The sequence below is a fragment of the Lycium ferocissimum genome, chromosome 7, assembly GCF_029784015.1.
Source record: "Lycium ferocissimum isolate CSIRO_LF1 chromosome 7, AGI_CSIRO_Lferr_CH_V1, whole genome shotgun sequence".
Classification (NCBI taxonomy): Eukaryota; Viridiplantae; Streptophyta; class Magnoliopsida; order Solanales; family Solanaceae; genus Lycium; species Lycium ferocissimum.
In genome coordinates, this window is record NC_081348.1 from 35,434,699 (window position 1) to 35,462,359 (window position 27,661).

The following is a 27,661-nucleotide window of genomic DNA, read 5'->3' on the forward strand; positions in this document are numbered from 1 at the left end:
TATGCCACTTCTAAATGCCATGAATTGCATTAATTCAGCGTTATTTAACGCTCTAAAATCTTTCAAATGATTTATAATAAAACAAATAAAATAAATTAAAAGGCTTGAAATAAAATCAACATAAGATGGTGAAAATTGAATAAAGTTCTTACTCTGTTTTTCCTTCATTTTCATGTCTTTGTCACTCCATTATTTCTCTTTAAGTTTTTGAAATGCATCTTATTTTCTATCGGTTCACCTGTAGAATAATACAAATATATTATATGTGGTAATTTTATTAAGTTAATGTGGCACATCGAACGTCATAGGTAAAATTGTTGTTGCCTGAAAATCTTCAATAATAATCGTTTCTCTTCATATAAATTCAGAAACGACCCAAAAAAAAAAAGTTTGAGACAGAATTACATTGATCGCAAGTCGGAGTCCGGAGCCAAAATGGCTTCTTTTTACAGCCATTACACCAAAATGGCATGCCTTTTTTTTTTTAAACCCAAATGGGTATTTCATGCAATGTTGCACGAAAAATGCAACAAATTTTGTTTTTTTTTTAATTTCGTTTTTTATATTAAAAACGAAATTAAAAAATAAATAAAAATTTGTTGCATTTTAAATGTAAGGAAAATGGTTATTTTAAGTTTTTAACCGTTAAAAACTTAAAATAACCATTTTCCTTTAATATTTTCCCTTCCTCAACGTCTCTCTCTCTATTCTCTTCCTATTTATACACCACAACCCCTTCTCCTCCACCATATATTAGAAATTTCAAGAATTCCTCCATTAAATTTCTTCTCTTTGCCATCAATTTTCTTCCTTTCCATTAATCTTTGAACCAATGATTTATAATACTAGACTTGTTTGAAATCTTTAAATTTTGCCCTTCGGCTAACACCCATAGGTTCCAGAAGTTCGAACCACGTGCGATCAAAATTTTAAAAAATCGCAAGGCGTAGTTTAAATTTCGCTATCTTCCGACTCGCATACTTTTTATTAAGGAATTACCAAAGTTATACGCGGACCAAGATACTTATGCCTTGTGCGGACTTGGCATAAGTATGCGGTCCGCATAACTTTGATAATTCCTTCACAAAGTTATGCCGGTCCAAGATAAAGTTTGCCCATTAAAAGTATGCCCCCGTCGGCATAAATTTGTTAACGAATTATCAAACTTATGCCGATGGGGGGGCATACTTATGCCTTATGCGTGACTTTGCCTTGAAGCATATATATGTATTTGTCATTCCAAACTAATTATGGGTTGCATTGTATAGCAGTATGTTAATTGTTAAACACCACAGAGGCACGACCAACTGCTCCACCAACTGCTCCACCAACTGCTCCACTAACTGCCAATAGGAAATACACAAAGCCACCAGTCCCTCCAAGGCCTAAAGCAACTACAAAGGTAACTGTAATATGCATTACTTTGGTTACCATTAATTAGTCAAATATTAACTTATTATCTCATTAGGTTAATGCTTCCCGCCATCATCAATCGGAAGTACAAGAAAAAGTAGTGTTCATGACACTCAAGATGCATCTACAAGTATGGGAGGGGCAGGACTAAGTACAAGAGGCCAAGGGTTGTTGGACGGGGTGTATTTGTGTCTAGAGTCCGATACAAATGTGTTAATGTAAGTGTTTCTCAATCATCTAAGTCATTGTTATTATTTTTAGCCACTTTATGACACTAACCAATTTAAATTGCGAGCAAGGAATGCCTAGCACGGTTGGTGTCCACATCTAAGGCAATGAATTCAACCTTGGTCACAGTGATATTGGATACAAACCCAAAGAAGGATTGAAGTGGAAAGGAACAAAAGCGATTACACAAAGACAACTCCAAGTGCAAAGTGCTAATCATAGAATCCAAACAAGATCAAAGGCTTCGAGTTCAAACAAGATCAAGAAAAGGAAAAGGAAAATCTCCAATGAAGTAGTCTGTTATTTCTATGTTTAAGCTAGCTATTTTGGTGAAACTTGGATATGTAAGCAAACAATGTAGCTTGGTAGTTTTTGTTGACAATTAGTGCTACATTTCCGATTATTTTGCATATGGTATCGTTACTTGTTTATTGTCCATATTTTGCATTGAAGTTGGTGTTTTGTTCGGGTTTGCATTGAATGTTAGTTGGTGTTTTGTTCGTGTTGCATTGAATAGTTGGTGTTTTGTTCGAGTTTGCATTGAATAGTTGGTGTTTTGTTCGGGTTTGCATTCAAATGGTCAATGCTTATTGTATAGATTTGCATTGAAATGGTAGTTGCTATTTTCTCATCTCGATTTTCCATTGAATGTTTGTTAGTGTTAACATGTTGAATAGGCTAACCATTACTAACCGGATGGTATAACGTATTGCTTCACAAAGTCATCATAATCATATTCAATATGCTAACCAAAATTAGATTACATTGTGAATCATCTAAATAGAACTTCACTTCAACCTAATTAGTACTACAACCATTGTTAATCATCTAAGTACAACTTCACTTCAACCTAATTAGTACTACTACCGAACCCAAGAAAAACATAAAATTACATAGGACACTAATACATAGACAAATCTTCAATGTTTTTGACCACTCCAACTCTTTGGGATATAACTTAATTACCACAAACTCACTGTCATGGACGCAAAGTTTTATGCCGGATCCGGCAGACTTTTAGTTGTGTTTAACTAAAAGTCTATTTTAGGAGAGCAGTTTTTAGTTATGTTTAGTTATCTTAGGGGTCCGCATAACTTTGATAATTCCTTCACAAAGTTATGCGAGGTCCAAAGATACAAGTTTGCCCATTAAAGTATGCCCCCGTCCTGCATAAATTTGTTAACTCTAATTATCAAACTTATGCCGATAGGGCATACTTATGCCTTATGGGCGACTTTGCCTTGAAGCATATATATGTATTTGTCATTCCAAACTAATTATGGGTTGCATTGTATAGCGATGTTAATTGTTAAACACCACGAGGTACGAACCCATTGTCATTAACGTGAGATACTAACTACTATTCGCTTAATTCGAACAATTTATTGTTAGGTTTTGAAGTATATATACGAGGATCCACACGAATACTAATATTGATTTGTTAATTTCTTTGGGATATAACTTAATTACCACAAACTCCACCGTCATGGACGCAAAGTTTTATGGTTACTTTAAATTTAATAGCTCGATTCGAAAAATCTAGTACTCTATATTCCGTTAAGTTGGACATATCGCTTGGGTTGCTTGTCTCAAGTCAATTCATACTTATGTTAATTGTTGTTAATTTGTAAACCGAGATTAAGCATGTGAGTTGGAACAATATCTGCATAAGAAGATTAAAATGCAAGCTCGATCCGAGGCATACTTTCTTAGAAATGCAAGAATATCTTTGGAGGGCGGACTTTTAGTTATATTTAGTTATGCTGATCCGTCGTACTTTTAGTTGTGTTTAACTAAAAAAGTCCGTGAGGAGCAGACTTTTAGTTATGTTTAGTTATGCCGGTCCCAAATAACTTTGAAATGAAACGTGCTTTCACCACAAGGATAGTTGTATTTCTGTTCTTTCAGCTGTTTATGGCATTGCTAAAGAAGACAGTTAATGTTGCACGAAATGCAACAAATTTTTTTTTTTTTTTAATTTCGTTTTTAATATAAAAAACGAAATTAAAAAAAAAAAAATTTGTTGCATTTAGTCAGATACAGTACCTAAATGCAACAAATTTCTTTCTTTTTTTTAATTTCGTTTTTTATATTAAAAACGAAATTAAAAAAAAAAAATTTGTTGCATTTTGCAACATTGCACGAAATACCCATTTGGGTTTAAAAAAAAAAAGGCATGCCATTTTGGTGTAATGGCTGCAAAAAGAAGCCATTTTGGCTCCGGACTCTCGCAAGTCGTATGTAAATATTTCCATTAGCCTCCCGAAAAATGCGGCTAAAGTACAGAACACTTCTACGGTTATTAGATTCAGTTAATTAAGCTGAGAGAAAAACAAGAGGGAGAAACAGAAAATTTAATCACAAGAGAAGAGAAGAAGAGCTGCATATACCTCATTTAGGTTTCTCCCTTTTCATCTTCTTTCTCCAACTCCAATATTTCTTCATTCTTTTGATTATTCTCTCATTGCAAACCTGAATCTTTCAAACATTCCCATCAGTCTTTCACAAAAATTCAATATAACATCAGGTATAACTAGCATAAAACTAGTCAATTTATGATGAATTCTTACAATACCTTTATTAGCTGGAAGCTGGTTTGGGATTTCGCGTAAAATTCCATGCATGTACGTTCAATCTTCATAACAATTTAAGGGTTGTTTTTGTTTCATTTCTTCAGGTTAACACTGCCATCCTTGTGAATTAATTGAAGAGAAAAATAATTTCTTTTTTGAGGCTTACAACTCATGGGTCCAAGCAAGCTTAGAAAAGCAATAGGGGCAGTGAAGGACCAAACGAGCATAAGTTTGGCCAAAGTTGGCAGCAGCGCCTCCTTGTCCGATCTTGAAGTAGCCATTGTGAAGGCAACACGACACGAAGAGTACCCACCGGAGGAGAGGCATATAAGGGAAATTCTAAGCTTGACTTCTTATTCTCGAGCCCATGTTGGTGCATGTGTCAGTTTCCTTTCCAGACGCCTTAGCAAGACCAAGAATTGGGTTGTGGCGCTCAAGGCACTCATGTTGATCCATAGGCTGCTGTGTGATGGTGATCCATCTTATGAGGAAGAGATTTTCTTTGCCACAAGGCGTGGAACCAGGCTTCTTAACATGTCTGATTTTCGTGACTCAAGATCTAATTCATGGGATTGTTCTGCATTTGTACGATCGTATGCTTTGTATCTTGATGAACACTTGGAGTTTAAGATGCAGAACCGCAGAGGAAAACGCAGTGCATTCGCGTACAACGATGATGAAGAAGAGGTCCGTCATAATGCCAGGGGAATGAAAGCCACTCCTTTGAGGGAAATGAAGAATGATCGAGTTTTCTCAAGGATTCATCATCTCATGCAGCTTCTTGAGCGATTCTTAGCTTGTCGACCTGCAGGTTTGTATTTTCAAACTCCATTTTTGCTTTAATATTCCTTGCCAATTTCCAAAATATTTATTCATTCAGCAATGCATTTGATAAAGATCGCATATCAAAATGCCAATATAGAATTAGCATAGAAGTGAAGAATCGGAAACAGAAAGAAAACAAATGAGAAGATAATAAATGAGGATACCAAAATTTGAGTTTTGATATCATCTTATAACAACCATAAGGGCTTGCACGTATTTTACCGGCTCCTTTCTCAGTCTTTAAATACAAAATTCCACAATATGTTTCAGGTTCGGCAAAGAACAACAGGGTCGTGATTGTGGCTCTTTATCCATTAGTAAAGGAAAGTTTCCAGCTATACTATGATTTAACAGAAGTCACGACTATCCTGTTTGATAAGTTCATAGAACTATCAATCCCCGATTCTGTAAAGGTTCTTGAGATTTTCTTCAGAATTAATAAGCAATATGAGGAGATCGAGCAGTTCTACGATTGGGGTAAAACAGTTGGAATTGCACGCACTTCTGAATATCCAGATATTGAGATCATTCCACCAAAAAAACTCGAGCGTATGGATGACCTTATACGAGAAAAGTCCTTTATGGAACAGACCAGGAAGGCAATGCGCAACGAACCAACTGCTGAGCACGTTGAAGAAACTAAAAGGCAAGAACCTAAAACTGAACCGGAAGAGGACATGAATGCAATTAAGGCATTACCAGCACCAGAGGTACCCGAAGAAACAGAAGAAAGTACAGAGGAAGAGGAAAAGAAAGAGGTGGCGAAAACCCAAGAAGTAGGAGACTTGTTAAACTTGAGTGAAGATGTTCCAACTTCAGAAGAACATGGAGATCAACTGGCATTAGCGCTGTTTGATGATGGTCAAGCAACGACCAATCCTGCAACAAGCATTTCACCATGGCAGGCATTCAACGATACAGGAGATTGGGAGACAGCACTGGTTCAGTCTGCGAGTCATTTGTCAAACCAGAAGGCCTCCCTCCCCGGAGGCTTTGACTCATTAATGCTTAATGGAATGTACCAACAAGGAGCAGTGGCTCAGGCAGTAGCCTGCTCAGGTGTTGTGGCTACTGGAAGTGCAAGCAGCGTCGCACTTGGCTCAGCAGGACGGCCAGCAATGCTAGCATTGCCTGCACCTCCGATCGCAAATGGTGGAGCTAGTACAGCGGTACCAGGCACAGATCCGTTTGCAGCATCACTGGCAATAGCTCCACCAGCATATGTTCAGATGTCAGAGATGGAGAAGAAACAGAGACTGCTAGTGGAAGAGCAGTTAATGTGGCAAGAGTATCAGAAAAATGGAATGCAAGGTCAGGTTGGATTTGCCACGGCACAACCAAACCCTTACCCTTACAACATTGGTGGTTACAGGCAAACTTTCTAAAGTTTTCAATAATAAGATACACAACAATGTAATGTCATTTTCCCTGTGGTCAGCGGTATCTCAGTAAAAACGCAAGACACGAAATTCAATAGAAAGAAAGTGGCATTCTGGAAGAAGAGCAATCCAAGCTCACATCTAACCAGTGTCTGCATTGCCAGCTGTCTCAGAAAGTCAGCTAAGCTACAACATTGAGATATGAGAACTGCAAAAACTACATGTAGACAATATCCATTATCAGTGTACAGAATGCAACATTTTCTTAAAACAAATTGCTAGCGTCGCCTTATTCTTTCTACTAGGAAACAGCCTCCCTACCCGTCACAAGGTAGGGGTAAGGTCTGCGTACACTCTACCCTCCCTAGATCCTACCTGGTGGGATTTTACAGGGTATGTTATTGCTGTTGTTGTTGCCTTAATTCTTTCTACAGTTTGAAGTGGTTACTCAAGCTAATATAAGACATACAGGGCATTTTACATCATAGGAAATGACAAATTAATCACAGCAATGAATGATAGCAAATGCTAATTCTTGTAATTAGTATCTTCATGAAAAATAAGGGAAATTACTAATTAACACATAATTTAGAAGACAAGCCCTAAAAGGTACAAAATAAACACAACAATCAGCTCGATTAATTCGTTCAATCATCCAGGACTAATTTCTACATAGTTGACGAAGATATCAAACTCATAATGAAAGGTTTCTGAAATTTGGCGGCGCCATGTTACACTGCTTCTTCACGGAGACACCCAACTGCATTCCTACTGATACCAAGGTCTCAAGTGATCTTGCACTATTTTCCAAGAGATCTTCGTCTATCTTTATGGAATCCTGCACATTCCCACAGATTAGATATCAAATCACTGGACAACGGCAGGATAGTTAAATTTCATAAAATAAATTATTTCCATATTTTTGCTTACTACTCCCTCTTGGGAATGGCGCTTCCAAATGTACACTTAGATTGGATGCAATAGACAAAAAAGAGAGAAGGGATGGGTGAAGAATTCTATGTATAGGTACACAACAACAAGCCCAGTATAATCCCACCATGTGGGGTCTGGGGAGGGTAGAGTGTACGCAGACCTAACCCCCACCTTGAAAGGTATAGGTACACAAAATGTTTAATTTCGAAATGAACATTGTAAGCTGGCCAATATTATGAGGCAAGTGATTCACCATCAATCCCAAAAATGTTCATGAATCTCTAACGCTTCTGTGAATGTAGTCATTTTAATCTGTCTAATCTAGTGAGTGCACATCCATCATAGTATTCGCATCTTTGCGGCACCGACTTTTTGGTCCAACATTCACTCTTATATAACACTGTTGGAATTAAAACCGTTCTATAAAACTTGTCCTTCACTTTGGCAAGTATCCTTCTATGACACAACACTCCGGGAACACTTCCCATTTTGGTTCTATAGATGTTACTCTATCAGGAGATAAGAACTTGGCATACTTTCTACACTGGCAGAATGGTTAACTCTTTTTGATATAAGCAGAAAAAAGATTATTGCTTAACACTTAATTTTTTATAAGAAGAGTATTCACTTAACAGTAAAAGCATGCCACTGTATGATTTACGTATATTCAAGTAATAATAATTTTGGAGATGTAAGGGTACTTGAGCAATGTTGCACATAACCAACAAAACCAATGTGCCGATCAAAGTGATTATCACTTCAAGATTTCAAAGGGGAAGGAGATCTCATTTGAAAACTTCAGATGATAAAAAGAGGCTTAAATGTCACTAAATAGGTGGACTAGAACAGTTCTACAGCTACATTTCACAATGTCACTCTCAAAATGAAATTTTCCAAGTCATTTATGTAGAAAGAAAAAACTTGGTGACCCACCTTTTCAAAGACACAAATTACGGTACTTCCACCAAAAGAAAAATATCCAAACTGCAATCACGAACAAGAAATACGAATTAGACATCAAACAGGATCATTTAATTCTAGGACAGCAAAAGCCTCAGCTAATAAGTACCGAACCTCATCCCCTTTTTTCACATAGTCGCCCTCCTTTCTGGAGAAATTAATGCTACCAACCATTGTTGCTCCAATTGCGACAAATGCAACCTGCAGTAAATAAAGCAAAGCTTCTTTCACCAAATTGAGCATAATGAAACACAGTAAGGGCATGGAGCTCAATGTGCAACAGATCAGAATTTCTGACTCAACTTAGAAGCGTATAAGCAATTAAGCATTAGTAACAAGTATAGTTAGAGCTCCTATAGACAGAAAAGGGAAGGATTGAAACTTTAGTGAGAACATAAGCTTAACACCTTAGAGACTAAACACATTAATGACTTAAAAATAGCCGCTAGGAGATGTGGAGATTTTCTTAAAAGATTAGCTAATTCATCTAAAAAGGAAATACAAAATAGTAGTCACACAATCAAAGTGACCTATGGATCTGATAACCATGCCAATGAGATCTGTCACTAGATCCATTGCTTTGAATCAAACACAGCCTAATGAGACAAACATTATAAGATAAAAATCAAAAACCTCTTACTGATAAAGAAGAGAATAGCACTCTGAATTTTCAAGGACATTGTGGTTACTTCCAGTGTTTTAAGGCGGCTTTCGTTTGGATGCGCATATATATATATATATATATATAGTTATGTGAGGCCCGGGCTAAACTCAAGATATAAAAATAAATGTCAAATTCTGGCTCCGCATTTGATTGAAGTAAATAATTTCATCAAAATGGAAGTTAAAATATTAAAGGAGTGCAATTAAAGTTTTGCTTTCATATATTGAAAATATATTTATATGAAATTTAATTATTACTAACGTAATTACCCACTTGTGGGACTACAATAGGTATATGATTTAACTTGTACAGCGAATGGAGCTGCTTCTCCCTTAATTAGGGATCAGGGGTTCGAACATGGATATGGAAAAAATCTTTGGAGGGAGCGCTTCCCTCGAATGGGCGCTATACAATGCGAATTATCTGGATTAATTGGGCTCAAATGCGGATATCGAGCACCAAATAGAAAACCAAAGAACATGGAAAATGAGGTAGGAGGTTCGATAGCTTTTGAAAAGTAGACCTTAAAAACAAAAACAAAAACAAAAAATTGACTTAAATAAATTTAGGACCTAAAAGTAATTAATTAAAAAGTTATAAAAAAATTTGGAAAATCTTGTGAGGACTACAAAAGTCCCTAAGTTTTCCCTTATATATAGTAGTAATACATTTTCAGACATCCGCTTTTCTCTCAACTTCTGCCTAATGGTATATCATAGTATATCATTCTGTTGTCCTTTCTCTCAACTCAATCACTACTCCAGCCACTTCCTCAGCCTGTTTAACTCACTCTCCGCTCCAGGCCTATTTTCAACCAATTGAACCATTTGGGCTCCTGAATTTAAGCCCTTTGAGTGAAAAAAAGGAGAATAACTAAAACTGGAAAAAATTTCATTCCACATGTAAATGAATGAACCACGTTACACTAATTGGAGGTATTAAATATAAAAGCATATTATTTCGAAAAGTTTACAATGACATACCTATCGTCGTCGGGTTTTGGGTTTGACGTAAGATTTCACATGGTATCCAAGTCAATTTAAGCTTGTTTTCTTAGCATAAGTCTGTTTTCACGCCCTTTTTGCTCATACTTCCAACCCAATTCTATATAAACTCCCTACTTTCTATCTCTGTCCACACCTCTCCCCAAAATTCCATCCGTCTAGTTCATTTCCTTGCTCCAAGTCCACAACTCACTCTTTTAGCCTGTTAGCTCATTCTCTCATACCCCCTCCGTTTCAATTTATATGAACCCATTTGACTGGGCACGACATTTAAGAAAGAGGGAAGACTTTTGAAACTTGTGGTTCAAAATAAGCCTTGAAAATTTGTGTGGCTGTAAATCATTCATAAAGTGAATTTGTTTCCAAATTAGGAAAGAGGTCATTCATTTTGACACGGACTAAAAAGGAAATAGGTTCAAACAAATTGAAACAGAGGGAGTATTTAGGATCACTCTTGAACCTGGTAAACCCTTCCTCACCTTTCAAAAAAAAAATAGCTTAAAGAGGAGAGCATAAAACTTCAATCCATGAGTGTAATAGTCCTAAACTCTACTCCACCCATCAACTTGAAGTTTTGGCTAAATGCTTAAATTCATTCATATTACTAATACTGTTTATCAGAATTAATTAGTCCTAAATTAGCATGGTCAATAAAGGATAGCAGGACAATATAACAAAGTAGTACATTGCTTTCTCATGAAAGAAAAATTATTTTTAAAACTGGAATCAAATGCATAAAATGACATACCTTCCCGAAGTGTTCTGTAGAAATTATAGACACAACCCTCTTATTCTCTGTGAAGACATTGCAATATTTGCTATTCACAGCAATAGGATTCACCTAGAAGAAGAGAAGAAAAGGGGAGTGGGGTGAGTGGAATAACATACATCATTAGGAGGATTTTAAAAATTACTCTGATAAAGAAGCAGAATTCGCTGCCAAGAACAAATAAGCCACATTTAAAGAAGCAATATACTTTACATACCGTATACAGGCAACCAGGTATTTCAATAAATTTCTCAATAGTTCCAGACACAGGAAAGTGGAAACGATGATAGTCCTGTATTTGAATATAGCATATCCAAAAGGGTAAATCAGAATATAACAGTGGAAATTTACTTAACCAAAAAAAAATCAATATTGAGAAATTTTAACGGAAATATTAATAGTGCGAAATAGTTCCAACAATGAAGAAGGTTCACAACAGTTCTACCTGTGGTGCCAAGCGAAATATCACTAGAGCTCCATTGGCAAATTCACTAGAACATGTTTCATTTCCCAGGAGTCCTTGGATGGAAAACTTTCGACCCTGAGGTAATCCATAAGATACCAAGGTAGTTTGCATCACAATGTAAATGAGTATAAGCTTTTGAAACTTCTAAGATATCACAATAGGTCAAAATGATTTATCATTTCCGTAACAGATGTTACACCAAATAACACACACATAAAGGCGAAATGAGAGAAGGAAAATGAAGCGATTTGGGCACCCAAGGGAGGGGCCTAGTGGTCAATGAAGTGGATTGAGAACCGTGATTCTCTTCCCATCTGTCCTAGCCTTGGTGGACAGAGTTACCTAGTACCTGTTGCTGGTGGGAGGTGGCAGGTACCCCGTGGAATTAGTCGAGGTGCGCACAAGCTAACCCGGACACCACGGTTATCAAAAAAAAAAAAAAAAAAAGAAATCAAGCATTGGACAAATGTCAACAAGGGTTATAAAGTAGTGCCTATGTAATAAAAAGTTGAAACATTTATTTTACGCCGAACACCCGGATAGGCTCTGCAAATAATTTGCACTAGGCGATCATTACTAGTATCATGAGAAACAGCAAAATACTTTTTGATAACGAGAAACAGCAAATTATTTACCAGCAATAATAAAAAACAGACATTTGTTAACAATAAATTAGATTTACCTTGATCCAACATCTTATACTATCAGCAGTACTGTTGAATGCCATCAGACGGCAATCAGCAGCACATACAGCAATATCATCACATTCTACAAAAGCAATAGGTCTTGCAGCAGGCTTCAACTCTCTTATGAAAAATTCGTTGAATGTCTGGAAAACAAATTTATGAGACCATCAAAGAAATGATGTGCAAAGATAGTTAAAACTTTATTAAAAATTTACAATATCAGTAAATTATGTGAACAATAATCAAATACAAATAAAGTGCATTGGATTGATCAAGATACAGTACATCCAAGTGACCGGTAATCTTCCTCACTGAATAAGCTTTCTCTTTAATTAGATTAGGTGATAAGAAACAGGCTAATTGATTTTTAAAAAAAATCCACTTTATACAGAATTGGAACATTCATGTTGCTTTGCGGATAATTGATAGGTTTCCCGGATACAAATTATTTTGCGGTATGCACTGATAAGTCGATTGTATGTCCATGCCTAAGTTTCACCAACAGTCAACTGAAACAAGTAACATACCACAAACATTTAGCACAGTTCATCTTTGACTTAAGGTATGCCAATACTTGTGCCTTATTACTGTTACCAACGCAAAGCTACAGCTACTCCCAAGCAGAAACAATCATATCATGACATGAGAAAAGATTGCTTCAGTTCGTCTACTCAATTTCTTCTGTATGTCATACCAAATTGAAGCATATGAGAGGAACAGAGTGAACTATATTCATTCTTTTCAAAATTCATAAATATCAGTTCATTCTCTTGCAATCAGTCCAAAGACCTACTTGGAACTTCTTCTTTTTTTGAGATCAAGTGTTATTCCATTGATAATGGGAAGCTTCCATAGACAAGCAGCATAACAAATTGAAGTGAAGAAAGAAAGAATAAACTATACTCTCTCAAATGAAAGCCCATGCTTCCTGAAGGCTTGGCGTACCTTAAATTGCTCCAATGGATACTTGATTTCATCCATATTTATTTGATCCTGAAACAGAATTATGAAGTCAATCACAGCAGTTTACAAGAACAACATATTTTCTGTGTACATCAAAAGAGACTATACATAGATATCGCCAACAAATATAGAAATTATAATAAATTCAAGCACAAAACATGTTCATCATAAAATAGCGATGCAGTCAAATTACCAAACAAATGATCCCATCTTCAGCATCTAAAGACTGGGGCTTTAAGAAGATAATGAGGGAAAAAGAATTACTTCTCCTTTCCCATTTCAGAACCAAAAAACTGTTCAGTCAAGGGCCTTGCTATCCAGTTTTGCCTCTTTCACGATTTCACTTATAGGATCAAGAGTATAATTCATATCTTATAGTACTTTATAGAGAAGTAGGCCCAAGAATAGAGTTTAAAGTTGTAATTTGGATACAACAACCACAACAACAATAACATACCCAATGTAATCCCACAAGTGGGCAAAGTTGTAATTTGGATAATTCTAGAATATTTACTAGGACAAATGCTGGTCCTATTTGACAATTGAATTCTTGCAATGATTACATGCTATAAATCCGCACTCCAGAATTTTTTTCTGATGCATATCCTACTTGATTGTATAGTGTAATATCAAAAGTAATAAAGTGTTGAAACAAACGTCTTCCGCTATGAGGAAGATGGACAACACTTCAGGATAGCTTTTTGTACATGACACATAGAAGGGAAGATGCATTTAATCCATAGATGCAACTTTTATCATTCAAATCTCTTCCAGGCCACCCACAGTTTATTGCAACAGTAGCCAGAGTGAAATAAATGGGGAAAGCAAAAGGATAATAATTTTAGTTCTACAAAAAGTAGAACTTCTTTTCTTTTTTTTTTTTTTGATCGGGAAATATAAGTAACACAAAAAATAGTTCTTTTCCTAAGTTGGCTATAAGACGTTACAGAAAATTTGGTCTATTGAAGAAAAAATACAGAATCTAACTGCAGTTAAGCTTAGGCTAGCTAGTGAATCTACTAGGATGAGATAAGAACCATGTATAATCAGACTTATGACATCATAAATCATAATGATGATTTTGATGTTTAACTGGGATGGATACCTTAAAAAATTCAATGAAGTTTGGTATTTCTTTAGCAGATTCAGCAGAATCCATTTTCTTGCCCTGTTTTTCAGAGAGGCTCCGCAAGATTTCTTTTGCACCTGTGCTAAAGTTAAAATGGTAATAATCAGCAAAAAGAATCCACAGCAGAAAAAGATGGGCCGCAATTTACAAACTCTTACTAGGTACTCTTGTACATTTCTCAAGCTGACTGTATCTGATAAAAGAAACATATCAGAGATGGATAGGATGATGGGAAGTTCAGTATTACCAAATCAGCGTCAGACATTTCCCTTTTTTTTAAATCAAAACTCAGTTAGATATTTCCTTCTTTTTTTTTCAGGGCAAAAAGAACTTTTGGCCATGCAACGTTGACAATTTCGACTAGCATGTAAGCCAATGTCTTACTCAAAATTTGCCAGAACTAGTTTGGTGGCCCCTGCGACACTCTTGATTGCAGTTCGAGCCCTCTCATTTAACTAAAAGTGGAACTTTTGGCTCATTCTTTAGTAGAACCGTTAAGAATGAACAGGAATAATTACAACTGATTTAAATTCAGGGCTATTTAGTAATTTGACATAAAACCGGGAAAAAAATTATGGATTTTCGAAATTTTGATAGTCTCTTAAGCAAACGAATAGAATAAATAAGCCGAAAAAAAAAAAAAAAAAAAAAAAGGAAATGCTAGTATGCATAAATAAAGATTAATGTGGAAAGAAGAAAGAGGAAAACACAGGAAAAAGGAAAAAATTGAAACCTCAACCCAACCTTTCTCTCCTCTGCTGCTCATCCCCATCCTTAACAACCCACTAAATTTTAACACATTTAAAATAGTCTCTTGGACAAACGAATAGAATATACAAGCAAAAAATAAAGAAAAAGCTTTTATGCAAAAATAAAGAATGAGGTGGAAAGAAAGAAAGAAAGAGAAAAACACAAGACAAAGGAAAAAGGAAATAATCAAAACCTCAACCCAACGTTTCTCTCCAGTGATCCTCATTCCCATCCTCCACATCCATTATAGCCAGGCTCCCAAAGACACTCCTCCTACCCTTTGCTGACAGAAAGATCAAGCTTATTATTATTATGTGTTTGCTTTCTGTTTGTTCTTCTTTCAATTTTCCACCATGAGAGTTACCAAATGTCCCTGACCTTAACAGATTGAGAAACATATACTAAAGATGGACTAGAACCATTATTTTTTTGAATTCCGGAGGCTAAAGAAGCTACTTCGAGTATTATGGGCCAAAAACTGAAACTAACATATATCATAGGGGCGAACTAGATTACATATAGTCTAATATATAGATGAACTGTATATACGAAAATTGCTTCTTTCAATTAAAGATCTTGATAAGTGATTAAGTCAAAGCATACCATTATCCATAAGGCCAAGGCCAAACTTAGACTGATAGATAGCCCTCATTGACAAGACTATCTTCCGATCAATTATTTCCTCCACTAGCCTTTTCTTTCGGCGGTCATAAACCTAACAAAGCGAGGATGCAACATTAGATGTCATCAGAGGACAAAAGAACCTTGTCTTCCAGCATGCTCTATTTCTAATCCTCTGCACGTAAGGCAAAAGAAAGGAGAATGAATGAAGAAAAAAAAAAAGAACACCCAGTTGATCTTTAAAAATCTCACATGAATGCAGTAAATGACCATGGAGAAATAGGTGAGCCCTCAGACAGTGTTAGTCACTATTTTCAAAAACACTAAATGTAAGGATTCAAAAAAGGTGACTCTCAAATGAAGAAATGACACAAGATCTTCGGCCAATTCAAAGTCATAACTTTTGCTAGCAATGGGATCATATATAAGGCACTTCAGAATTCACAAGAGAACCCTAAATTGATAAACACGATGAAAAATACAAATATAAAGGAATTGGACACCAACAGGCTTGCCCAAGAACTAGAATAAGCACTTCTAGCACAGCAACAGCGTGTAGGAGCAGCAACTTAATTTACCATCTGTATATTGCCAAGGAATCCACAGTGATATTTCAAAATAGGTTGAGCTACCAGAAGATATCCCACACTCTGTTACCTCTAGGTGATAATTCAAGAAGGCTCATTTCATCAGCTTCATGAAGTAAAACATGCCAAGATGGTTTAGAAACAGAATCTAAAATGAAAATGTGATACCAACGAGATCCAGAGAGAAAACACAGTAAGAGTCCCCATTTGTAAGACATATGGTCCTGGCTCCAACACCGCACCATGTTAATTTCGTATAGTATATTAAAACAGTGTTTAAAAGCAATATCTGATTGCAATGCATATGGCTGAAGTCAGCAAAAGAGGAAAATCCAATTGGTCTATCTGATAAAGCATGTAAGAAGACAAGGCAAGTAAAGCACACTTTAATGTCAGAGATCCTTGACCCAATTTCTACAGAAAAAAAAAAGGCTGCTCCTTCCATATATGCATACCAGAAAGATGAGAGACATTTCTTGTGAGGGATGGAGTGAGTGAGAGCATACCAAGATATGTGATGCACTTGAACCAGACCTTAAACCGATATCAAAAGTTGAAAAATGGGCCCATTCACTCAGTTTGAACATCCATCTGTACAGAATTATACAAGTATGTGAACTTCAATATTTCATAATAAAATCAAAAGAATTCAAAACATAAAATAATAATCAAGAGGTAAGTAATTTTATTAGGAATAATGAGAGACTCGGAACAGTTGAATAATTCTCACCCACTTGAAGCCTCCTTATCAGTCAAGAATCCTCCTGTCATAACCTGATTCCCAGTCCCCTCATCAAAACACAGGGTCATATGAATCATGTTGTTCAACCCATCCGAAACTTTAAGAACTTCGCCACAAACTGGACAGCAATTGATTATTGGTTCCCTGCACGAGAAGAACATTGAGTCAACAGGAGAACATAAGACCATGAAGCCAACAACAGAAGTATATATATCTTGCAGAAAAGAGAAAGTAAATCAATGCAAGGATAGATATCATGTATCTTTACTTGAGGCAAAGAACTTCGAATAGAAGTTTAGGAATGTCCAAAAAAGCTTTTGACAAGATGACATCTCAAGGAGGTTTCTAATCATCTCTAGGTAAATTGTTTATGAGTCTCCCACTTTTATCCACTCCTCATGTACATCGTTAAAGAATAATTATCCCGTTAACAACATTTCAGGCTACATACTACCATATAAAAGAGCTTAAAAGGCAATTATGTGAAAGAGTTGTCACCTAGAAGTTCTTACAGGTTCAAATATAACCTTCTAGGTATTAGGAAGTACACTAATTCCCCCAGCTGTTCGTTTCTTAAGGCGTGTAAACCACCTTTGACTATGAATTTGCAAATACAATTGTAGTGTGATCTTTAAGGACAATATTGAAGGAATAATGAGAGATCTTTCAAAATAGAGTTGCATAGTACTCCTACTGGAAAGTGTCTTTGGTTCAATGGGTCCATGTCGCTTTCCCTTGAGTAGCTAAGCATTCAATTTCCCCTTGGAGTTCCCATCCCCCTTCCCAACTTTTTTCTCAGTTCCCTGCCTCCTCATGGCTCGAACTAGAAAAGTCTCAACAACAACAACAACAGGCCCAGTATGGTCCCAAAATGTGGGGTCTGGGGAGGGTAGAGTGTACGCAGACCTAACCCCCACCTTGAAAGGTAGGGCAGCGTTCCGAAAGACCCTCGGCTCAAGAGAGAAAAAGAGAGGAAAACAAGGAAAACAAGACAAAAGGTCAGATAGGGCCAAGCATACCGAAAACAATATGAAAACAAGGAATAAACAAAAGCGAGAAAGTCATGGAAGAACGATCCGAAAGAAAGGAGCATTAACTACTACAGATAAATAAGATAAACAAAGTACACGGCGCAACAAAAATAAGTAGCAGTCAAATGCAGAAATCAAATGGCAATAAACAAATGAGCAAAACTGCAACTCCTATGGTGAAAGGATAAGCCACCTAGCCTTCTATCCTAATCTGAGTCCTCCACAGCCTCCTATCTAAGGTCATGTCCTCGGTGAGCTGAAACTGTGCCATATCCTGTCTAATCACCTCTCCCCAATACTTCTTCGGCCTCCCTTTACCTCTCCTGAAACCGTCCATAGCCAACCTCTCACACCTCCGCACTGGGGCATCTGTATCTCTCCTCTTCACATGCCCAAACCATCTCAGCCTCGCTTCCCGCATCTTGTCCTCCACCGATGCCACTCCCACCTTGTCTCGGATATCTTCATTCCTAATTCTATCCCTCCTAGTGTGCCCACACATCCACCGCAGCATTCGCATTTCCGCGACTTTCATCTTCTGAACGTGACATCTCTTGACTGGCCAACACTCGACTCCGTACAATAAAGTCGGTCTAACCACCACTTTGTAGAACTTGCCTTTAAGTTTTGGTGGCACTTTCTTATCACACAAAGACTCCGGAGGCGAGCCTCCATTTCATCCACCCTGCGCCAATACAATGTGAAACATCGTCATCGATATCCCCATCTCCCTATATAATAGACCCAAGATACTTGAAACTTCCTTTCTTTTGAATGGCCTAGGTACCCAGCCTCACTTCCTCGTCAGCCTCACGCGGTACGCCACTGAACCTGCACTCCAAGTATTCTGTCTTGGTCCTACTCAATTTCAATTCTTTAGACTCCAATGTTTGTCTCCAGCTCTCCAGCTTATCGTTAACTCCGTTGCGAGTCTCGTCAATCAGGACTATTGTCACCCGCGAACAACATACACCAAGGCACCTCACCTTGTATTTGTCGCGTCAATTCATCCATCACCAAGGCGAATAGAAACGGGCTAAGAGTTGGTCCCTGATGCAACCCCATCGAACGTGGAAGCATCCGAGTCTCCTCCTACCGTCCTTACCCTGGTCTTAGCTCCATCATACATGTCCTTTATCGCTCTAATGTACACCACACGTACACCTTTAGCCTCTAAGCATCTCCATAGGACCTCTCTTGGCACTTTGTCATAGGCCTTTTCTAGGTCAATGAATACCATGTGCAAGTCCCTCTTCCGCTCCCTAAATTGCTCCACCAATCTCCTTACAATATGAATGGCTTCTGTAGTCGAGCGCCTCGGCATGAATCCAAACTGGTTCTCTGAAATAGACACACCTCTCCTCACCCTCATTTCCACCACCCTTTCCCACACTTTCATAGTGTGACTTAGCCGCTTGATACCTCTATAGTTGTTGCAGCTTTGAATGTCTCCCTTGTTCTTGTACACGGGAATCATTGTACTCCACCTCCATTCTTCCGGCATCTTCGCTGTCTTGAAAATGACATTAAACAACCCAGTCAGCCACTCCAAGCCTACCCTGCCTGCATTCTTCCAAAATTCTCACTTAATTAAATAGTGGAGAAACGCAAATAAATAGTGGAGAAAGGCAAATAAATAGTGGAGAAATGCAAATAAATAAAAGAACTCATTTAGACGCTGAAGTTCATTAAACCTGAGCATTGAAGGGATTCCTTAAAAAAGATATCACATTTGATTCCAGGCATGCAAATTTTACGAGGCCTTACTTTTCATTTTGTATAGCCAGAAGTGTGGCTAACTCATCCAAGCTGACAACACCATCCCCATTTCTGTCAGCTTGCTTGAAAATCTCCTCTTTCTAAAACAGAATAAAGATTGCTAAGTTGGAATCTTCATAAAAAATACAAGGTATGCTTTGGCTTAATAAATTACAAAATATGTATCTAGAATTCTTTGCAGGTTTAGGTGCTTTTCAAAAATACAATTATATTATGCTGAGAAAAGGTCATTATTGAAATAACAGTACAAATAGGACGTGATCTGAATGAGAAATCAAGTCCAATAATGTGTTGCATGAGAGACTCTTAAAGAACTACAGTGAGAACTTAAGATACTCTCCAGATGCGAACCTTCTCAGCTGCCAGTTTATTTCCAAAAGCATCAATCAAATCAGAGAACTCAGTCAATGAAAGCTCTCCGTCTTCATTATAGTCCTGCAAAGAGCAAACTCTCAAAATCATAAATCATCTCATTACCAAACATTAATAAGAACAGAGAAGCTAAACTGAGAGTGTGCATATTATTACAAACTGAAAATTATTTACATATTGTAAACAAATCACCTTTTACAAACTGAAAATTATTTACATATTGTAAACAAATGACCTTTACTTTCTGTCTACCTTATCTCTTTTAACAGAAAGAAATGAGTGCATTTTTTGGTCAACCTGGTCAGAAAGAAAAGAATACAAATTCTGGAGGAGTGAAGGGTCCAGCGTGGAAAGTGAAAGAGACAGAACAGAGGGTGGTCCGCATTGCACTATGCAACGAAAAAAAACCACTTTTGTTCCGATAAATGGATGGATTTTTGGATACTTAATCGCAACTTTTGTAAAATTGAGCCCCTCTTGGTGTGATATGCAATAGGATGATCTTGATAACTTTAAAAGAAAAGAGAAAGACAGAGAGAGACAGCTCATTTTGAATTATCAAAAAACAAAAAAGAAATGGTTGAATGAGGGACACGCCTACATTGGAGAGACAGAGCTTCTAGCCAGCTTATACTGCATTATTCTTCAGAAGGAGCCACTAACAGATCACTGTAATCTATAATGACAACATAGGTAAAGTTTTCACATACCACTATAGATAAGATGCGCCTAACAAAGGTTTTCTCCGTCTCAACGGGGTCCTGGCAAGAATGTAATTACACATCAGAGATGAGAGCCCATAGAAACCACCATAAGCAATTAAAAGTAGATGGCTCCCCAGTGTATACCAACCTCAATGCAACATGAAATAGATATACAGCCAACAATTGTGGAGGCGGATGATGGGTCTAATAAGTCAAAAACCTCAGTATCAGAACTGGAATCCTGCAAGATAAGTTATTCTCTTAGCATTGGGATAAGCGTTGGTCTGAAAAAAGGAAGAAAACCCTAATCTCATGATTAGGGACTTGGCCATACTAAACAATCGAAAAAATTGGAGTTACTACTCAGCAGACATAGATTAGTCACAAAAAGTGTGGCATACGTCTGGAAGCATAGTATCATTTCAGTAGATCCTTTAACAACAGAATAACTTTCTCCAATTAGAGGAAAGGAGTAAATATTGCAAACTACGGAATGCAGCTCCAACCGCCATATCGACATTTTTGACAAGCCGACAGCTTCTGTTAATACTTACAAGTAAAAACTTCTAAAAGCATTACCGTATGAAACTACATCAATCTCGATATAACGACCTTGTTCTTGCACTGGTAAACATCCTACTTTGGACGTACGAGACTTGCGGGCTACTGACTTATCCAAATGATTGATGAAATTAACTGCTGTTTGAAGTGGTAACTTCTAAAATGCTACTAAATCCAAGCATAGCGAAGATCATGCCGCTTCGATATTTTATCTTTTGTTCAAGCGAAAATATAGTGTTGCTTTTAATAAGTTTTTCCAAATTCCTAAGACTTGTCATCAAAGGCCCTTTTGTCTACTTCTTAACACAGATAACATTATAATGTGCAAATACACAATTGATATAGGCACTATCACACAAAGGCTTAGTTCAGTAAACTTTATATGTAAGGATGATTCAAAATTTATTCACACTGTTAAGTGAGTACAATTTGAGAAACGTGTCCTTGACAAGTGGATTTGGCCTCTGTAACAGATGTTCTCTCTGACATAAACCTTTTTAAGCAAAAGAAAATGAATAACAGAAATAACATTTTGTCAAACTGTATATTAAAAAAAGATGATTCTTACAGACAAGTACACCCAAAACTTGCACGGTTTTATTACAAATGATTAATCCATGGTTAACAACATAAACATGACAGAAACAGTGCCGCTTGTTACAGATATTTTGCTGAATCTCAAAAGCAACTCACCTGACAAAGAAATTCAAGTAGATCTATCTCACAGTAACCGATCAGATTGTTCCTCGAAAGTCTATTGGTCTGTACCATAAATAAAATAAATCAGTAGTGAGTAACTTATGAGGATTTTCTCTTTCTTTTGACATTTTCTCTTTTGGTAATGACTCAGAGGATAAAACCAATATTGGCATTACCAAGCGCAACATCATGCAAAGATAAAAATGAAACAACAATTTCTTCCTCCTGAGATCTTAAAAAAAAGGATTGGGAACAAACAATCAACAATGAATTTTCTGGTTCCACACATATCAAGATAAAGGTGAGGCTTAGTATTGCCCCTGAGAACTGTATATAAATCCCAGGAAACTACAACAACAACAACAACATACCCAGAGAAATCCCACACAGTGGGTTCTGGGGAGGGTAGAGTGTACGCAAACCTTACCCCTACCTTGGGAGGTAGAGAGGTTGTTCCGGTAGACCCTCGGCACAAGAACAAGCAACACAAAACAGTATAAAAAAGCCATGGCAAAATACTATAGAAAGCATGATAAAGCAAATTCTAGGAAACTACATAATTCATGAATGAGTCGGCATGACAGAAAGCATATATCCTAATTTTCGTATTTACCAGTAACATTCTCAACATGAACCATGATGACCAGAAATTATCAAGCTCCTCCATTCACCTTTTCAGAACTAAAACGGTCAAATATGACCAGCAAGAGATACAATCTATTTTCACAACCACAAGTATGACGCACCTCAAAAACAGATATTCTTGCAAGATGTGCCCCATGTCTTTCCAAAAGAAGCTTCCTTCCCTATAGGAATTGAGGTTCAATAATATCAGCAAAAGCTCATAACACATATAGCTCATTAATTTTTTTAAGAAGAAACTAAAGAAGGTCAAAATAGCTTCTAGAACTTGCCATTATCCTCCCTAGAATTTGGATGTGTTTGAAATATACAGTGTCCCATTAGGTATGTACGAGCATCAAAGGGGTTTACAAAAACTTGGGCTAATGCACACATAGCTTGAACATTCCCTTAAAAAAAATAGGTTGGGTGCTTAAACTTTGGTAAGCTCGTACATTCACCAGTAAGTCAATTTTCATTTCACGCGTGAATCCTAGCACATACACAAAGTTGATAGAGATAACAATGTCCCACGTCAGATGTAGTTCTAGAGGAGGTATAAAGGTTTCCAAAAGAACTTATAAGGATCTAGGTTTATTTACTCATTTCTTATAATTTTACTTGAATGATCAGGCTCTCTCACAGATAGCATAACCGAGAACGCAACACTCTAATGCAATGAGATGGTAGAACCAACACTATTGTCTACTAAACAGAATAAAGATTCCCAGGATTGTAGGGTCAGTGCAAGCACAACTGTAACTTGCCTAACTAGACTCCAGTTATCATACCTTGCTTGGGCTTGATAAACGAAAGGTAAGTTAAACACTAGAAAGATCACTCAATGCCTACCCACAAGAAAAACTTTTCATGTACAAGGACTACAAATGCTTATCTCTATGATCACCAGAAGCATCTTAAATAAGTATGTCAATGTGGGGAAGCAACAATAATTGTGGCCAAAAAGGTTTTATCAGCTATGTGTGCATTGATCATATTAAATATATTGAACGAAAAAGCATATGTGATTTCACAAGAAACTTATAGCAAATGTAGTAAAAAAATAAAGTCTTTACTCACTGAGTTCCAGGTTGGCTTGTCAGTTCTGCAAAGAAATAAACAAAACAAAAACAAACATAATCACTAATTTGTGGTGTAAAAGGTAGGGAAGCCAAGCACAACTATGCCCTTTTTTTCTTTTTCTACATTACAAAATGGCTGGGGAAAATCCAAGTGAAAATGTGTCATCTATATCACCTAGGCAAGAATCTATACACCTTCTTCCAGCTCTTAACACATAAACATGCAGTAGCAGATTGATAAGAATGCCAAATAACAAGGAGATGGCGTGCTTCTGTGCATGTCATACTTGGCACATTATCATTTTCTGGAGAAACAATGATCCAAAGCAAGTAAAATTCCAAAGATAACAAGAATCTCAAAGAACGTATAAATTGTATTACAGAACTATACAGCACATCAAGATAATAATACTATGAACTGTTGTAAGATAAACAGAAGATTAGCAGCAATTTTCCAACTTTTTGCTCCAAAAACATTTAAAATGTGCACGAGTTTTCCAGTTACAATTCCAAATGAAATAGTATCACTTTCCATGTCTGTTACTATTAGTGCATTTTAAAGAGTCCAGGCAGGTGTAAAGAACCTAGTTAAAGTTGTAGCTCCTTTTTATTTACTCAATTATCCAGCTCCAACAAAATAGGACCTATGGCTAAACTCAAAATTTGTTCATCACTTGCATGCTCACATCTCAAAGGCAGTTTTGTTAAATAAAACTGGAAAACGTCATAACTTGAACTCATTCATCTTTGTTTTTCTACTCGAGATCTAGAATACTTTAGGTAAAAGCTAGTTTCAATTTCCGCAAATTATCCTCAAATTGTTAAAATAGTTCTAAACAACCTTTGATTACCGTACCCACACTCAACATACTGAACAACAAATAGCATACGCAACCCCCACCCCCAACTATTACTGTGGATTACAAGAAGTGGGAGAAGTGAATTCTCCAATTATGTATATGCAATATACATTTTTGATCTCTGTGTATGTACTGTGAACATTGTTGAAGACACAAATTCAATACCAAGCAACTATCTGCAGGCACATGTACTTAACTGATCAGACACGTGAGTTCGAAAAGTTTGTTCGCCAAGAGATATACAAGCTAGCCATTTGTCCTTGAATTTCATCTCTGCCTGAAACAAAGCAACCACAAGTTCATCCATGCGTGTAACTTAATACCAATAAAATAGGTATTACATTTACCAGATTTTGTACAATTTTTTGCAAAACTTTGTAGGATAAGTTGCAGAAAGCTACACTCTGCATCTTTTCAAAACTTACAAACATCCATATATCACACAAAAAGTTCACCTATAAATATTCCATCTATAAGACTGAGTGGAAAAAAAAAAAATTCAAAAATTTGTAAGTTAGTTAGAGAAAGTTACACTTTATGTCTTCTCGAAACTTAAAACATGTATAAATTTGTATTCACACGCACAACATGCATATACGTATTACATGTACCAGATTATGTATAGAATTTTGCAAAATTCATAGAGACTAGCTACATAAAGTTACGCACTGATTCTTTTCAGAACTTAAAAAAAAGGCGTAAATACGAATACGCAGTATATTTACCAAAGTATGTACTGTATAAAACACAGCAAAATTACCTACAGAAAGTTAAACTCTCTGTCTTTTCAAAACTAACGCGCAAATACGAATTCACACGCACAACGAGCACATATACGTATTACATTTACTAGAGCGAACGCAAATTTCGTAGGAAATAGTTTTTAAAAAAAAAAAAAAAAAGTTACCTATTACATTTACCAGATTATGTATAAAATCTTGCAAAACTCGTAGAGTTAGATACAGAAAGTTAGGCACTGATTCTTCTCAGAAGTTAAAGTCAAAAGGCGTAAATATGAATAGGCATTAGATTTAGTAGAGCGAGTGGAAAATAGTTAAGAGAAAGTTACACTGATGATCCGAATGAGAGCGATGCCAGCAAAGTCTTCTTCCTTAAGGATCTTAGAATGAGAACTTGAACTGTGACGACTGTGGCGACTGTTCGGTCGAGGTCGAAGTCGTCGACCGAGTCTTCTCATCCGCGACGATTTCGAGTTGCCGTCAGCGGAATCGCCGGAGGAGGAATCCGATTTCGAATTTCCATGACCCATTCTTCCCTGTGTATCTGCTTCAATTGTCTAATGAAGAAGATTGAAAGGTAGTTTAACTGTTAAAACTCTAACAAACGGAAATATGTACTTATATGAAAAGATTGTTGAATTGGTGGAATGGAATCGAAGATATTTGACTAGGACCACTGCCTTCTTGCGACTTTGGAGTGGTTGATAGGCTGATGTGGACTTTGCCTTTTTCCTGTTTGGCATTCATTGGCCATATAACGCGATTTTTCCTTTTTTTCACATTATTATTTTTATCCCCAGTGGGAATATCCTTCTTTTTCAAACTTATCACTCGGTCTTTTTTTCCACATAATTTAATGTCAATGCATGTGCAAAAGTGTATTCTGATTAGCAAAAAGTTGCAAAGAGACTTGCAAATAAATTACTCTTTCCGTTTCTGATTTACGTGGCACAGTTTAGATTTCAAAAGTTAAACTTTTCAATTTTTTCAAACCTCACTTTGTGAAAATTTCACTGGATATGTTGTTGTTGTAAACTTTTCAACTTTGACCGTAAATTTGACCATGAATATTTAAATTTTTTGAAATAAAATTTTCATATTTGGAAACTATGTAAAAAATAATATAAGTCACTGTAATTAACAATTCAAAATATTTATAAGGCACGTGAAAAAATTATAATCAAAGAAAAATTTGTTTGACTCTCGAAATCCGAAAAGTACAGCATATATTGAAAAGGTAGGAGGAGTACTTAACTCTATCTCATATGATAGGGCATATTAGATCCATTAATTGTCGAATATCTTTCTTTTTAAAATTTATTATTCGAGCTTTTTTCAGATAATTTAATTGGAGAGATGGAGAGATTAAATTTAATGTCAATGCATGTGCAAAAATATATTCCGATTAATGGAAGAGTTGCAAAAAGACATGCAAATAAATTATTACTTAATTCTATTTCATATGATAGAGCATATTTAGATCCACTAATTGTCAATCATCTCTTAATGAGTAAGCAAGGTCGTTAACAAATTGAATTAGTCTAATGGTATAAATATTAGAAAAACGAAAGTTGGGCTAAGGATGAACAAATGATCCACATATTATAGGGACACTCCTACATGTCTGCATAGTGACTGATATATCAATTTTCAGTTTAGATCTAGGACACTCCTAATTTTCTTGTTCAACATTTCATTTCTCCAAGGAATTATTGTTAAAGGAGAAACTTTGACTTGTGGGATGTTATCAAATCGTCAAATTAGCACAACAAAAGCATTTTTGGGAAAAGGGTCAAATATTTTGGGAAAAGGGTCAAATATATCCCTCTATTTTAATTTATTGGCTAACTTTACCCTCCATTAGCTAAAGTAGTCAAATAAACCCCTCCCGTTACAAGTTGGGGCCGAATATACCCCTACCATTAGCAAAGTTTCAAAATACTCTTCATTTTAACGTATTAAAAAATAAACAAGTGCTAGTCAATGGAATTGGGTGACATTATATACCACGTGGCATTTAACTTATTCTATGGTGCCTACGTGCCAATTTTTTTAAAAACAATCTGAAAAATTGATTTTTCTAAAAATAAATATGTTAAAAATGGATTTTATTAAAAATCTAAATCTTTTTTGTTTTAATAAAACCCCTTTATTAAAATATATTCTCGAAAATTGAATATTTTAGTTAAAAAATCTAAAAAATGATTTTTTTTATAAAGTATTTTTTTAAAAATAAAGTGTCCTAATTTTATTTTATTTTTAAAATCTGGATTAATTTTAAAAAAATCTGAAAAACCGATTTTAAAATGAATCTTCAACAATGGAGTAAGTTGCCGGAAATACTCGTCGGAAATTTTGATCGCAAAAGGCAACCGAATAGAACTCCACAACAACACGAAAACTCCAATGCAAAGCTCAACGATGTGAAAAAGCTTTGTGATGCTTTTGAAACTGTGGAATATCATAATCACTCTGTTTTCCATTTTCTCAATACCAAAATCAAAAGCATCCATTTGAAGA

General features: G+C 36.2%; 2 protein-coding genes across 2 annotated transcripts; one reads left to right on the forward strand and one right to left on the reverse strand.

The window, feature by feature from the left end:
* Positions 1-3,875: 3,875 nt before the first annotated feature.
* Positions 3,876-6,777, forward strand: LOC132064648 (putative clathrin assembly protein At1g03050). The gene is made up of 3 exons (XM_059457708.1): positions 3,876-4,168; positions 4,319-5,025; positions 5,310-6,777. Exons 2-3 carry the CDS (start codon positions 4,386-4,388, stop codon positions 6,422-6,424), a joined length of 1,755 nt encoding a protein of 584 aa, XP_059313691.1. The 5' UTR covers positions 3,876-4,168; positions 4,319-4,385; the 3' UTR covers positions 6,425-6,777.
* Positions 6,778-6,934: 157 nt separating this feature from the next.
* LOC132064647 (phosphatidylserine decarboxylase proenzyme 2-like) lies at positions 6,935-25,843 on the reverse strand. Its single transcript, XM_059457707.1, has 21 exons — positions 25,471-25,843; positions 24,599-24,678; positions 23,540-23,564; positions 22,585-22,644; positions 21,833-21,901; positions 20,727-20,819; positions 20,585-20,635; positions 19,854-19,937; positions 19,491-19,582; positions 16,681-16,836; positions 16,457-16,541; positions 15,346-15,457; positions 13,969-14,069; positions 12,846-12,893; positions 11,897-12,043; positions 11,194-11,289; positions 10,966-11,040; positions 10,728-10,820; positions 8,426-8,512; positions 8,285-8,335; positions 6,935-7,256 (listed from the first exon to the last, which is right to left on the reverse strand). Exons 1-21 carry the CDS (start codon positions 25,669-25,671, stop codon positions 7,113-7,115), a joined length of 1,950 nt encoding a protein of 649 aa, XP_059313690.1. The 5' UTR covers positions 25,672-25,843; the 3' UTR covers positions 6,935-7,112.
* Between the last annotated feature and the right edge of the window lie 1,818 nt (positions 25,844-27,661).